The following is a 15,697-nucleotide window of genomic DNA, read 5'->3' as shown; positions in this document are numbered from 1 at the left end:
TAGCTGGACAGGTAAGAGTGAGCATGCTAAGTGGCTGATCATTGAGGACTGTGTGTGCTAAAGAAAAAATTTTTTAAAGTTAAATATTAGGTGATGTCGAAGAGCCATGGAATGTATAAATAATAAAAGGAAATGAATGGATTTCTGTTTCTTCAAGACCACTGTGTCACACTGTAGAGGCTGAAGTAGAAAAAAAGAGACTGGAGTCAAAGAGACCATTACAGAACAGGAAGAGAGCAAGTATGGCAAGAAGAGGACCCTCTTTGGAGAGAGTCACAAGGTAGAAACCATGGGCTGTGGGGAATCGAGGTTGATGCTGAAGGCTGTGGCTTAGGTGCCTAGGAGGACCAGTGCTGCAAGTCCCTGAAATGGGACCATGGGAGGGAGTGGGAGTGGAGGGAGTGGAGGCAGGAGGATAGGGGATGAGTCCTTGTGGCAGTGGCATTAGTTATCAAGAAAAAAGACAGTATGATTTTTTCTTCAGGAAACTGAGACCAGGTAGCTGGGAGAAACTTGCCAGTCTCTAGATATGAGAGGAGTAGTTTCTCTGAAAGGAAAACTCCAACATTGAATTTTGAGAACTGTGATCAGGATGGGAGGCAGAAGTCAGAAGGAAGGGTGCAGTTTCAGACCGTGGATCTGGGAAGAGATTTCTGCACTGCTGCATGATCTCCTTAACCTAAGGGCAGAAAGTTCCAAAGATCCCTAATACACCTTCAAGGCCGCATCTGCCTGGCTCAGTCTCCTTCTTGCTTTCTTCATTCCAAGCACACAGCCTTCTTACTGTCCCTGGAATGGTTCCTCTTTACCCAGGGCATAAATCCCATTGAGTTGCTTGCCAGAAGCAATGGAGACCATAAGAACAAGAATATAAAAATGCAACTTTCCTTTGAACAGAACTTCTAAACTAAGCCTGTCTCATGCCTCTTTGCATATCCTTTTCCCAGTGTCTGGCAGGCCTGTCTTCTCCACTTCCTTCTTCATTTTTGGCTTTGCCAAGTCATCCTTAAATATTCCATTCATACCTCATGCTCTGCATGAAGTGTTTTCTATACCTCTTAATATGAGCCAGTACCATGCTTTCTGATTCCATAGAACTCTTGATATCTCATTCATTGTGCTTCTCACAGAACTGAAATGATATTAAGGCCAATACCACATTAAATTGTGAAATACTACATCTCCAATGCTTGGCATGTGATAGATATCCAGTTAGTATTTCTTAAATACATGGTTATTGAACTGAACTGAAAAAATAAAAAAACAAACCAAGGATTATAGTCAATATCCAAATGTTTAAGGAGACAGAATTGGCAAAATGGCCTGTGACGGGATTATACCCACCAATGGTCCAATTCATCATAGAGACATATTCAGGTCATGTTCTTGTTTGCTGCATTTGAAATATGTACTACTAATAGATAACTCTTGCCAACACGTTATGCTATTAAACTGCTGCTTCATACATATTTGTAACTCCAGTGACTCCCAGGGGAACTTTCTGGTTCTCTTATTTTATTCCCTGGGCAACAACTACACTTGAGTTAGACCTAGTCATCACTCAGTACTAACAAGGAAATCTATAGGATCAATCACAGTATTCTTCTGGTGAGCAAAGCTATATATTCAACACATTTCCTCATGCTTGGCATTCATGGAGACTACATTTCCCAGCCTCCTTTGCAGATTATCCCGTACAGTGTGACTGAGTTTAAGCGATGAGTTTGTAAGTGAGAATAATGAGTCCCTTTGAGTCCAAGGCAGGAAGATGTGGGTAATGCTTTTCTAGATGCTCTTCTCCTGGCTTTGTAGCTAGAAGTGAAGGACTCTGGCTCTTCAGTAGCCCAAATCCTTGCATCATTCTTTGCAACTCAGACAATCTACACTGGACTGTGATTTGAGCAACAAATAAATCTTTGTTGTGTTAGGCCATCGATATGTAGAGGTTTTCCATTAGCAGCAGTCAGTGTTATCTATGATAAATAATAAAATCCCGTAAGAATTGTTTCGAAGCAAATAACATTCCTCCACATAACCACTGAAATGTCTATTTATTAATAAGTGGTGCAGTATTTATTTAAGATAGAACATAAAAAATCAGGTAAGAATTATTTGCATAATATATATGGAAATCAACCTATTAAAGTTGTTCAAATATTGGACAGAGCCAGAATATAAATTACACATACAGTTTAAAAATTACAGGAAATCATATTATAAAGAGCACTAAAGGCCACTTGTGGAATAGTTCTGTTCCCCCGTAAGCCAGAATGTGAAGAAAGCCTACTCGTAGCACGGAGACAAACCCAGGGAGCAAGGCACCAGAATTCTATGCCATAAAAAGGGGTTAAAAAATACAACCCAAAATCAAATATAATGGATTCATGTCACTGGGAACCTCAATTTGTTCTTCAAAGACTGGTGTTTTCAATCACTGCTACATTAGAAAAAGGAGGAAAAAAAATAGCCATATTCTATCTGAAGCAAGGCAGAGATTATTTTCCTCTTTAAAACAAGGAAGGACTGACAAATCTGATGAAGTCCGCCTGTCTTTCTGAGATGATTTTTTAGGATGGGGCAGAGCTGACTTCACCTCTCCAACAGTGAATCTCTGACCCTTGGCAAAATGGCTGCCCTAAATTTTGCAACTCGGCCACCACCTGGACTCTTAACCCTCAGGGGAACTGCGGGGGTGGGAGCTGTCCCCTCCTTGGAAAAGTATTCAGAGGGGTAAAGAAGGGCCCAATTACCAGATCAGATTTGCTTCCATGGGAAACCTTGATCTTTTAATACTGAGAAAGAGAGACATAACTGTTCTGAGTTTTTGACCTCCCAGAGAATGTTTTTAAAGACTCACCTGTTTCTGCAGAATTTCAGAGCTCTGAAATAAAGGTACAGTCTAAAGACAAAAGACCAGAGTCAGCAGAGACATGGAGATATTTGAACTTGTTTGGCTAAAAACAATGACAGGAGCTCCTTGGGGGCAGAGAACAAGGGCTGCTTGTGGGTGATCCGTAGCCACACCAAGCCCCGAGAGCTAATGGATTCCAATGTGAACCTGGTGAATAATTTATGTGGCATTATTTTCTGCCACTGACAGCTGGATTGTGAAGCCACTGAAAGGACCTGCTGAACAGCCAAGAGGAATAGCTGGCCCAGGCATCACTCTACTCTCCAGGGAACTCATGAGTCTGTGATCATTTTACTGTAAAGCTGAGTGGATGTAGAAGGGCGAAGCATTGTGGAGGAGCCAGGGCCTGATTTGAGAGGAAGAAGGGGGAGGGAGAATGAGCTTTACAGGTACACAGGCTTTGGTTAAATATGCAGCTTTACTTCTTACAATGTGTGACCTTTGACAAGGTCTTTTCCTTCACAGCTTCAGTTTCCTCATCTATAAGATGGAGACAATAACATCTCCCTCATGGGGTTGCGATGAGGATTCCATGAACTTGAGAGAGAGCTATCATGTCACAGGCAACTCACAAGGAGTGCTTAGTATGTTTCCCCGTCCCTGACCTCACTTTTGTGGGCAGAGGAAGAGAATGGGACATCAAAATAAAACATGCTCTCATTTTTTATTACTCTTAGGTATCAAAATTGCAGTCCGTTTGAGAAGTCTAAGAGAAATCACGAATACATTCCTGAGCACTGAGCTGGGCTTTTGACTATCTAATTATAAGCTGTTCTCAAATTATTTTTATATACAGCCCATTTTCAGCTGTGTCAAATATCATTATTTCCCCTGAAGCTTATTTAAAGCTCACAACAGTGCTATCTGGAGGATGAAGACTTAGGTAGAATGACAGTCATGGATATTGCTGGGCCAACTATTGTCCGAGCACTTCACCATCCTTCTTTCTATCTCTTAGGAGCTTTCACTTCAGTCTGACTCAGGAGAACTGAAACATTCTAGCAAAGGGATTCACAAGGACTACTGGGGAGCCCTGCCAAATTCTGGAATATTTATCCCGAGAACAATGTAAGTGGAAACTAATTATGAGGATGTTCATTTGAGCCAACAGAGGCCTATTTACTTCCAAAAATAATTTCCTAGTTACATAAACATAAGATGCATAAGATGTCCTAAGTTGAGTCCTGTTTACTTCTTTGTAGCTTTTGGAGCAGGCCCTAGAGTATCTGCTTGTGGCCTGGCCACATGGGGATTCTCTGGGACAAGGCAAGAGGACTCAAGTTGTGCTCAGATGAGACCCAGAGATCCCAGTGCAAAGGGACACCTTTGGTAAAACTGGCAACTTTGGGTCATAGAGATCCCAAAAGAAATCATGCCTGACTTCTTAAAATCAAAACCATAGAAATGTATCAAGGAGAAACCCTGTTTAATCAGTTTATAGATGAGGATGCCACCTAAGGCATGAGTCTGGAGCTGAATGAGTCCAAGTGATGGGCCAAAAAGGTGAATCGGTCCAAACATGGCAGGACCAAGAAGGAACAAAGTAGGAAAGGACAGAGGGTGGAGGGTAGAACTCCCACAGGGCCACGGGATTGTTCTTCATTCCCTTTCTCGTCTGCACCCAGTACCAGTGGTTTTTGCTAGGCCTTTTGAAGACAGCAGGAATCTGGGAGAAGGAACATCATCATCTTTCACAGCATGGATCCATCTTATTCCAGAGAAGGGAAGAATTCTTCAAAGGTATGTCTGGTTTAACAGTTTCTCAAGTGGGCCAGGAAGTCGTTATTCATATTCTGAGCTCAACAGTGTTGCTTTGATTTCACTTGTTATTTTACTTTTAGTTTTGTCTGCAACTTCTGGAGCAAAGATCAGAAGATCTGAGTTCTGGATTTATTCTGTGACTCTCTCACTTCTTCACTCACTGAGGGGCCTGGTGTGATGTTCTTGGCTCTGATCTTCTGCTTCTTGATCTAAAAAGACAGGTGATTGTTCCGGGTGACCAAGACCTCTTCTTGTTCTACATATCTTAGAATTCATGAAGTTATGTCTCCTTGTATCTATGATAACAAGTCAAAATACGAATCTCCATTTTCTTATGGGGTTGCTGAGGTTAAAGCTGTGAAAGGCTAGGAACAAATCTCCCCAGGGAGGGTGTAAGCGAGCATCAACTCTTTCTTCCAGCAGTTCCCCCATTCATTGCTAGGTTGTTGTCTGACAGCCACCGTGCACAGTAGACTTTCCTTGGGAAATCATGAGTCCTTTATTCTTGCCATTTGGCTTTATCTCCTACACATCGTTCAGATGGCACAACATCTGGTACATGTTGTCCAATGGAATATGTCCAATGGAACTGCCACAACTCAGCCACTGAGATCTAACATTTCTGCCTCTCTTCATTCCAGCATTTCTTCTCTTCCTTATTGTGGTGGACAAAAGTAAGCATTTTCATTTATAGAGATGTACTTATTTAAAAAGCAATTCTGAAAATGCCTGATTTAATAATTGGGACTGTATCTCCACCATTATTTTTTGTGAAAAAAAAATTCTGATGTAAATTTAGAGTTTATAAGTAATACCAAAGACTGAGACAATGAAGTACACGCATATTGTTAAAAAATAAATAAAAGAACATAAATATCAGTCCCTGGTATGCATCAGTCATTGTACTAGGGACTTTGTCTGTATATTGATTGTCTCATTTGAAAATCAAAACAGGGTAGAAGAGTCGAATGTTTTTGAATATGCCAAAACTCAAGTTTTCTTCCAGGTCATTGCTGTATGCTTCCTGTCTCTTTTACACTGTCATTACTGGCTTCTACAACCAGTAAAGCTATGCAGATAGCTTGGTCCCAACATATTCTAAACTGAGCATTGGTGAGGGGCTGCCTGCTGGCTTGTTTAGGGGCCAGTTGGCTCAGTTTGGAATAGTGTAATCTCAGCCACAATAGTGTGGGGTTGATTTGGATATAAAGAAACGACTTAGACTTAAAAAGTTCACATCCTGAAAAACAAGCCTTTAAGGACATGAGGACATGGAGCAAATTCCTAAGGATGCCTGGGGTCCAGAAAGCAAAGAAGAATCTTTGGTTATTCATGAAAACCAAATACCAGCTATGTGGCATCTTCTGGGGGAAGCATGGGGTAGGAGGACCTGGGGTGTGTTTGGCAGCACTATACAAAGGGCAGTTGACTTCTTAGCCTGCTGAACAAATTTCTTCTTTTGCCCCAGGAGAATTTGAGTTGCAGGTTCCCATAAGTAGAGTAACATGCTTCTCTTGAAATAAGTGCTGTGCCATAGTCCATATCACAAGCTTCTCTTGGTCAACATGATGAAATGACAGTAGCTCAGCTCCTTGCCTGGTCTCAATCTTGGTAGGGATGAAGAGAGAAGAGAGCTGGTTTCTCCAACAACCTTCCTCAGATTCCCTAGAATCCTTCTTTTGTTTAACCACAGCTTCTCTGGAGCTATGAAGTTCAAAGCATTAAATCCAAACTCAAAGTCCCCATTCAACCCACTCAGCCTTCACAGGGCTGATAGGATCATTGCCATTTTGATGTAGAATCTTTGCTCTCATTTTCATGTCTATATGGAGTTCTTTGCAGGGATGAAATCAGTTAGTTTCTTTTCCTGGCAGACATAGTTTGAAGGGACCTCTGATTTGAGAACTCTAGATTCCTAGCATTTTGACGGCAGAAACTGTGGTTTTCTTATCTCTGAATTTCCAGTGCACTGCACAGTTCTGGCATACATTGGTGCTTAATAAAACTTGTCAAATGAATAAACAAATGACTTTTTCTTTATTACACTCCCATTACAGTAGCATGGAATTATGAGAATAATTTTGCCAAGTTATGAGTAGGTCCTGTTATATTAGATTTTTCTACAGGAAATTATTCTTTTAAACTACAGTGTCTAGGAATTACCTTGCACAAAATAGGCATAGGATGCATAATTTCTGATTCATTAGTTCATTTTAACTTATATACCTTGGGATTATCTAGTTACGTTTTTGTAAAAACTAGGGCTTTGTAATATCAATGTCATGTCTAATAAGCCTAAACTCCCAAAGTTACTCGGTAGCATTTTCTCAAATTGATGTGTTTTTCTTTTCCTGCAATAATTTTTTCTTAAACTTTTGATATTTGCTTTTGTGCTGAAATTTGATAGTCAAAACTCACACTTGATCTCAAGTCCTTTTTTCTCAGCCCAATAGGATCATGTTTCACCTAACATTTGTGAAGTTGATTTATCTCATCCATTTTGATCCTGATAAAATATGACCTCTTAAATTTTTCATGTCACATTGTGACCCAAAGGGACCAAATACATACATTACATCATGGTTTCACCTATGAATATTCCTACTTTTGATGATGGAATTAATCTTTCCACATTTCACGGGGTTCTGCCAAAAGGACTGCAATTTCTTGGGCAAGTTTCAGAATGACTAGTATATCTGCAGTCGTGTCACCTTGGGTCATGTGTATTAACCAGTTCCATTGGATGATCATGCTGTTCCTTTGTCTGACAAAAGAATCTTTGTGGGAGTACACACTGCTTCTTCCTGTAACTCTTGTTCAATTTCAGACCCTGAATTTCTGCTTGCTCACGTTAAGCCATGTCGATGAGCTTGTCCCTAAGTAGGCAACTTGAGCAGGTTTGATTTGCCTTTCTGGAATCTATTTTTTGGGGAACAAAAGGAGAATATCAAAGCAGAATTATTCCAGAAGATCATGTTTCTCTTTTCGTTTTTGTTTTCTTAAATGGGAAAAAGACAGCTCTTAAGGTCCTTATCATTTATTCATTCATAGAACACGTATTTTGTCTGTGTCTATACTGATAAAGATGACTTATTAGATGTTGGAAGTTCAATACTTCCCTGCTATTGATTAGTATAAACCCAATCCCTGCTGTCCTGTTCTGATGCTCCAGCAGGGAAGCTAGACTGCCTGCCTATGGTTTAGAAAATGATACAAGCTCTAATCCTTTCTAGGTTATTAAAAGAAGCTAAGGTAGTTCCTCCAATTGTGGATCAATGGTAAATACTTTAAGCTAGAACTCCACTGAGTTTCTAGATAATGCATCTATTTGTAAGATATTTAGGTTAGTAATTTCTGCAAGAATATTAATAAGGTAAAAAATTAATTGGTGCATATGTGGAGAATGTGATTCACTCTCCTTTTTTGTTGGTTTCCAGTAACTCATGTACATAAAGAAGAGCATAGTAACATGTTGGATGGTAGGCAGTGTGTTCATCTCAAGTGAAAGATTCCAGGAAGATCAGGACCCAGTAATCAACCCCTCAGGAAGGGGCAGAGGGTTTCTTAGGTTATAATCCCCAGTGGCACTTTCAGCCATATTGGAGGAGTGGGGAAGAGACCCAAATCACTCATGCCCTTTGTCCTTCAGATTTCCAGCACATTAAATGGAAAACCATAAGGGATGGGCTTCATGTCTGATGTGTTGAGCATTCTGGTGTATTTCCCATCTCAGACTTCGAGGTCTACACCCATCCATTTGTGGGGCTCTCAATGAAAAACACATTTCTGCCACTCACCATGTCTGCCCTCAGCCAAGGATTTTGGGCTTTGGTTGTAAGTCCCTAAAGTCTGGGGTCAAGCTCTAATCATTACTGTATTCTGAGCTTTTTGTACGGTACCTGTTGACATGTGAGTTGAAGGGAACCTATCTCTGAGGAAGTGATTCTTCTCTTCAACATAATGCCAGACTCTTGTATTAGGAAATGATGAAAGCATCAGTCAAGCATCTGCCATGGCTACTGCGGCTCTGGACAAGACTGTGAAGGACAATAGCAGTGGCAGTTGCATACAGACATTTGTTCAGGTCATCTGGATTATCTTGATCGTCACCAGGGCAACTATCCATAACCAGTGCCTAGGTGTGTGAGAAGAGTGAGACAATAATACTGAGGTGTGGTCATTCAGCTAATTCAATCTAAGCCTACCAGAAACCTTTTCCACCAAAGTTTTTCCAAGTATAACAACATCTCATAAGTGGCCACAGATGGCTTGTGCTTAATGTCACACCTCTACAGTAGGGCAGTGCTTCCCAGGCTATCTGCTTACATTTTAGCTTGTCTCATGGTTACATGTGGTTTTAGTAGTTTCATTTAAAAAATCTGGGTTGGTTCCATACATTAGGAAAAGTAAAATTGGATGGTTCTGGAAAATGTGCCTATTTGCACATCAGTAAGTGTAGTTTGCTGTATTATTTTTTTCTAGATCTAAAATGCAATGCAGCAAGCAAGCATGTTCTGTAATACAAATGAAGTCCCCCTCCTGCTGGATAAACTGAGTGCCTTCCACACAACACAAAGCCATATATTTTGGTGCAATCTCTAGGATGCATGATATAAATGGAAGAGTGGTGTGGTGAGGGGAAACAAGGGCAGGGAGAGAATAAGCACACCTGATTTTTGAGTCCTGACTCTCTATGAGACAACTGAGTGACTCTAGGTGTGTCACTTTACCTCAGCCTAAGGTTCTTCATTTATAAAAGGAAGTACTTGGACTAGATACTTTCAGTGTGCCTTCTTGACTCTAATTTCTATTTTAGATGGATATTTTGTACTTCTGTATGGTGGGGAGAAATGGAAGTTGGAACTTCATTTTAAAGGCACTGAATTTAGCTCCTGCCCTGAGGGGCATCTCACTTCTCATAAATTCCATTGTCCTTGGCTACATAAGTTGGAAACTATTTTAGCTTTTTGTGTGTATGTATGTGTGTTTTCTCCCTGCCAATTCACAACTCATCAGAAATGCTACACTTGGGATTACCACCACTCTTCACAGATAAGGAAACTGAGGCATGATACTAAATAACATCAGACCAACTGAGGTCTTTTTGAGAGCTTTTAAAAGGTTTTGCCAGTTTTCCCTTCAATATTTGTTTAGATTCTTTGTTTTAGAGACGCAATGACTATCTCATTCCTTTCCTAATGTTAGCTCAGCGGGCAGCCCCACTGATACACACTGTGGTTTTGTTGAGAAAATTATTTCCTTGCTTTCAAAAAGTTAATCGCTGGAGTGTTTTATACAAGAGGGCAGTGATCCTAGAAATAACTTAAACTACTTTCTCTGCTTACTAAACCAAAACCCAAACCAGCCAACCAAACAGACGAATAGCATGGCTCATTAGTAATTTCTCCCTGTACTGGTCCAATCGTGATCAAAAGCAAGAACAGCAGATAAATGCGTATCCTAGAAGAGATTTGCGGTACCATTTATATAGTGTAAAGTCATGCAAACCATGCTGAAAAGGAAGCACTTTGTTGTGGTGACATGGGGAGGAAGAGACTGTGGGAAGCCCCTGCCTGGGCGGGGCCACCACGCACACGCATGCATTAGATGCAGCCATTGGTGTCCCTGCTGGTAAGCGTCGGGTGTGAGAGTAAGTGAACTATACAAAGTCTGTCTACATTACAAGGAGGGGTCAGCCAGTGACCCCTTTTAAGTGGGCTTGTTGGAAGGGGTCCATATTGAATCAGAAATCCCATCCCCTGTGGACGACAGAGGCATGGAGCCGCTGGGCGTGAAGGGGTCCGTGTCTGTGTCCGTCTCACCCTCGGCGAGGTACCTCTTCTCCCTCATCCAGCTCGACCCCCCATTGGGGCCAAACACATAATCATCTCTGTCCTGGGAGATGCTGAAGCCACTTGGAGACCTTTCCAGCTCCTCATGGTTGACCGACATCAGGGACAGAGGTGTGTCACTGTCCCTCGTGATGCTACGTCTCTGCCGGGGGGAGATTCGGTCTGAGTAGGGGCCCTGCAGTTCAGCCTGGGAGTGGTAGCTCACTCGTGAGTCGAGAAGAGTCAAGATAGGCAGGACCGTGGGCCTCTCTGCATATGTTGTTGCAGAGGGAGAAGGAGTTGCTTGAACCTTTGCAGAACTGGGTCCCCCTCTGGGTGGGTTCACAGGGTCATGTGCAAAAAACCCATAGGGGCTGACTTTGTCGATGGGCACCTGGTGGAAGCTGTACGGCGGTTCCGGGGGACCTGTCTCGGAATAGTTGCAGATGATGGTTTTCAAATCAGAATACCTGTTGTCCTCTTTCCTCTCCACCTCAGCTGGCGAGGAGGTCCCCTTTGTTGGGTAATACTCAGTGACGTGCACCTGCAGCCGTTCCATGTGCTGCATGTGCATATCCACGAGGAAGTCCAGCTTCTTTCCCATGTCCTGAACCTGGAAAATAAATGAAGCTGTGAACTGCCACTTTCTCTGAGGGTGGGGGTCATTGCTGTTGGTTGGGAGGAAATATTCTAATAGTGTATTTACTTTTCAGAAGGGAAGAGCATTCTTGCAACTCTTAATAATAATAAGAGCAGCTAATAATTTATTTTCTGCCTCTTACTCCCAAGCTTTGTACATGTATTAGTGCTAATCTAGAGAAAACCTAGGCAAGGTCTTTCCAGGAAGCAAAGGCGGAAAGCAGAGAGATGCTTTGAAGTGTTTCAGGCCTGCTTTTTCCCCTACAGGAGGAGGTGGTCTTGCTAACGTTGCCTGGGTCAAGGATCAGGAGTTCTTAATTTATGAGCATCTCCTTAGACAGAACATGTGGATTGTTAGTGTGTGTTTCTCCTACATGGTGATATAAGCCCAAAAAACACAAGGGCAGTGGTTAGCAAGAACTGAGCTTCTCAGAACTGAAGACCCTACCTGGCGGTTTGCTCTTGCCTGCCTAAATTGGTACCTTATTTGAACTTTTGTGAATGAATATACATGACTGTGTGCGCACATGTGTGTGATGTTCTTGCTTTGGCAATTCATAACTCAACAGGAAACACTGTCGTCAGGTGTATCATCCCATTTTCCAGGTGAGAAGATGAGTACCATAAGCAGCAGAGGCCAGGATGGCATCTGAGCCTCAATAATCACTGATTCTTATAGAAAAGTTAGTATCTGTCTCTGTTTTATGCACTTTATTGACTCGTGAATTTTACAACAACCCTGCAAGATGGATACTATTATTATCTCTATTTCACAGGCAAGAGAACAAAGACACAGAAAAGTAAAGTAGAGCTGAAATTATAAATTCAAATGTAAAAATCAAAACAAAATTCTTGATGTAACAAAAAGGAAATAATTCTGATTTTCTCCTACCTCTCCTGTATGGATCCCATTTCCAGTTTTGAATAAAACAAAGGATTAATATGACTTTTAAAAAGTGGCAGTACCATTTCTCTAATGTAGAGTTGGGCAGATGATACTAGACTATGAGCTCTTTGCTATAAGAGTGAGCTACATGGTGCTGTGTGTGAGCGGATTTCCCTTTCCACCTTAAATGGATCTCACCCATAGCCTTCCCTCTTCCCAGCCTCTTCACAAAGGCCACCACTGGCCTGGACATTGAGAAAAGGAGGACATTCAATATACAGGGACAGGTCACTAACATCTCCTAAGGGGTCACCATGAAATGCTTGATAACTGTAGCTGCCATCAAGTGTTCACTGTGCCAACTAATATTATTATTATTAGGTAATTTTCATGTACCAACTTAATCCTCACAGCAACCTAATAGGATATTATAATCCCCATACTACAGATGAGGAAAACTGAGGCTCAGAACAATAATTAACTTGCATGTGAACACGCAGCAAATGCTCAATCAGTGATTTAATTTCCACATCTTTTTTGAATTGTAGGTGGTATTACTCAAGTATCTTATCTGCTTAGAAAAACAATGGCGGGGGCTGGGCACTGTGGCTCAAGCCTATAATTCCAGCACTTTGGGAGGTCGAGGTGAGGGGATCACCTGAGGTCAGGAGTTGGAGACCAGCCTGGCCAACATGGCAAAAACCGTCTCTACTAAAAATACAGAAATTAGCTGGGCATGGTGGCGGTGCCTGTAATTTCAGCTCCTCAGGTGGCTGAGGCAGGAGAATCGTTTGAACCCAGGAGGCCGAGGTTGCAGTGAGCCAAGACAGCGCTATCGTACTCCAGCCTGGGCAACAAGGGTGAAACTCCGTCTCAAAAAAACAAACAAAGAAAACAAAACAAAATGCCACTTGAAAATAAATTTTACAGACCTAGTTTTTGGTGAGAGAAATAAAAGGCTTACTTGTCTTTCAACTTTTACAAACTTTCCCATCATGCTTTGGTCTTCAACTTCTGATGTGGATGCTCTGGCTACATATGGTTCATTCCTAAGAAGAAGCGAACACGTCTATGAGATCATTATATCTATTTTTGCTATGCAAAGTCATTTCAGCTTGGCAGGCCACAGCCAATAGAGCCATTGTTCTCACCCTCCCACTTGTGTGGCATAAAAGAGCACCATTCAACACTGGAGGCATATGTGAGTCAGGAAAAGTCAGAGTTTTTCTGCGTTCAACACTGGGATCTCATGTTTACTTTCACTGTAGGAAAATTTGAAGCCAAATACTAAGCTGCTATTAAGGAAGCTTTGCTTTGTGTTAAAGATTATTAAGTACCTAACAGTACCTAGAGTGTCTAGTTCCTTTAAATTAAATTCCTTAGCCTTTCGGTCTCAGATTTGAGACCTGAGACTTTTACTCTGAGTGTGTGTGTGGTTGGAGAAGGGGTCATCTAATGACTGAAATTACATACAGTGGGTATAAATATTTCATCTGGCCACTTTTAATAAGAAAGAAAAAATCCTAAATCTTGAAAATGATTTCAAATGATGAAATTTACATTTGGAAAATGATGCAAAAGATGACGCTGGTGAGGAATGAAATTGAAATGGGCACTGAATTTGGTTTTTGGCTACCCACAGTTACTATCTGCCTAAATTCTGTTTAGTTTTATTATTTTTATGTTCTTTGCACATCAGGACTTTCAGGGAGTACAGCTATTTCCTAGAAACAATTCATGCGAGGCATTTTCTCAAGAGTTGATTTCTCTCTCCCAAAGGCTACTGAATCTGCGCGGTAGGATGGTCCTCAGCTGAGCAGCCTTAAATTTAAAAAAGATGTCAAAACTGCTGGCCCGTGTGCTAAATCCAGCTGACTGGTGTTGTCCTTGGCCTGCACAAGGTTTTAAAACATGTAAGCCATCTCAAACAACCCACATTCCTAAAAGGAAGTAGGGCCCTCACTCCTAAAAAGAGGTAGGGCCCTCATTCCTTAAAGGAGGTAGGGCCCTCATTCCTTAAAGGAGGTAGGGCCTTCATTCCTACCTCCTTTAGTTGGAACATGTGTCCTACAAGGTCCCATCACTCCCTATTCTATCCCCAGGACTGAGGTTAAATATTAAATGCTTTCTATCATCATGTTGATGCTCTTCCTTTTTTTTTTTTTTTTTTTGAGACAGAGTCACCAGGCTGGAGTACAGTGGTGTGATCTTGGCTCACTACAATCTCTGCCTTCCAGGTTCAAGCGATTCTCCTGCCTCAGCCTCCCAAGTAGCTGGGATTACAGGCATGCACCACTATACCCAGCTAATTTTTATATTTTTAGTAGAGACAGGGTTTCACCATGTTGACCAGGATGGTCTCAATCGCCTGACCTTGTAATCTACCCACCTTGGCCTCCCAAAGTGCTGGGATTACAGGCGTGAGCAACCACTCCTAGCCTCTTGATTCTTTTATAAGAGGAAGGTTTATAATATTTCTTAAGCCTAACTCCCTCACTCATTGTGTTACCTGCCTTGAAGACATTTGGGAATAAAGAGATGTAAATTTAGGCAGTGGATTTTTCTAAAGATCATCTTATTCAAAATTACAAAGCTTTGGAAGGAGGAGAGCTGCTCTGTTAAGGAACAAAGCTCCCCATGTTACAATGTTGTCAGGGGGCTGATATCTGAGTGGATTCTCTGGCTTTGTCCTGGGAGGGGTATCAATCAACTCAAAAGTAATTATGCAGGATGGAGAATGCTGTAGGTTTTGCTCACGTGAAGTTTTCTTCCTGTTCCAATAAAGCTCATAAGTCTCCTCTTACTTTATAACACGGAAACTGGTGCAGCTATTTTCATTTTCAAAAGTCATAGGAAGAATTATCACCCACATGGTCTGGGAAAGGAGTGAGAAAATTTTTGTATACAGAAACAGTTTAAATGGCCACCAACTGAAACAAGCTTCAAACTCTTTCTTCATTTTACTTAGGAGAGTAACAACTTCACCCACATAAAGGACCCCAGTTGAGGTTTGGCTGGAGGGATGCTTTACAAATTTTGCACCCCTGGCTCATCAGTCCATGTCCACTGGCCCCACCTGGGAGATTGCTGGGATGGGAAGGTGAATGCTGACCCTTTCTGAGACTTCTTGTGTTTTGGCGTGGAGGGAGGTCCAGGGGTGAAAATCATATCTATTCTGAAAGAAACAAACAGAGCATGGATTAAATTACACAGAGCTTTGTTTTGGCAGGGAAACAAATCATTCTATTCTCTCTGAAATGAGATATGGGTTTGAGGTATATAAAAGGGGAGAGGGGGAGGGGAAAGGGGAGAAGTGGAGGGGAGAGGGGAGAGGGGAGAGGATAGGAGAGTGGAGTAAGGAGGAAAAGAGAAGGGAGAGGGAATGGGAAGAGAACAGAAGGGAGAAGGGAGGGGGAGAAAGGAGGAAAGAGGGGAGGGGGAGAGGAGGGGGGAGGGGAGGGGAGGAGATGACAGGAGAGGAGAGGAGGAGAGTGCATGGTAGCTACAGAGAAAAGAAAGATAACCTCAGTATATTCTTATGTTTTTTTTTTCGATCTGGTGATACTGAAAGCATCTTTTTATCCTAGGGGAGAAGGAGGAAGACAATCCACTGAGAGGTGAGGGTTGCATCTTGTTAATATTTTGTAGGAAATGTCATAGGTGCACTGC

At 41.8% G+C, this 15,697-nt stretch overlaps 1 protein-coding gene across 3 annotated transcripts in view; it reads right to left on the bottom strand.

Annotated features, from left to right (window-relative positions):
- Nucleotides 1–2,034: 2,034 nt before the first annotated feature.
- The window catches only part of KCNQ3 (potassium voltage-gated channel subfamily Q member 3), a 354,430-nt gene continuing 340,767 nt past the window's right edge, over nucleotides 2,035–15,697 (bottom strand). For 2 of the 3 annotated variants that reach the window (XM_035276763.3, XM_078353168.1), the window contains 3 exons: nucleotides 15,105–15,203; nucleotides 12,993–13,077; nucleotides 2,035–11,116 (listed from right to left, as the gene is read on the bottom strand). In XM_035276763.3, the coding sequence (XP_035132654.1) occupies nucleotides 10,382–11,116; nucleotides 12,993–13,077; nucleotides 15,105–15,203 (919 nt within the window). In that variant the 3' untranslated portion in view covers nucleotides 2,035–10,381. The remainder of the gene's footprint in view (nucleotides 11,117–12,992; nucleotides 13,078–15,104; nucleotides 15,204–15,697) is intronic. The other variant, XM_035276764.3, reaches the window with a different exon arrangement.

Source organism: Callithrix jacchus, chromosome 16 (assembly GCF_049354715.1).
Source record: "Callithrix jacchus isolate 240 chromosome 16, calJac240_pri, whole genome shotgun sequence".
In the NCBI taxonomy this organism is placed as follows: domain Eukaryota; kingdom Metazoa; phylum Chordata; class Mammalia; order Primates; family Cebidae; genus Callithrix; species Callithrix jacchus.
Note: the sequence above shows the minus strand (reverse complement) of the source record. Positions and strands in the feature narration are given on the sequence as shown.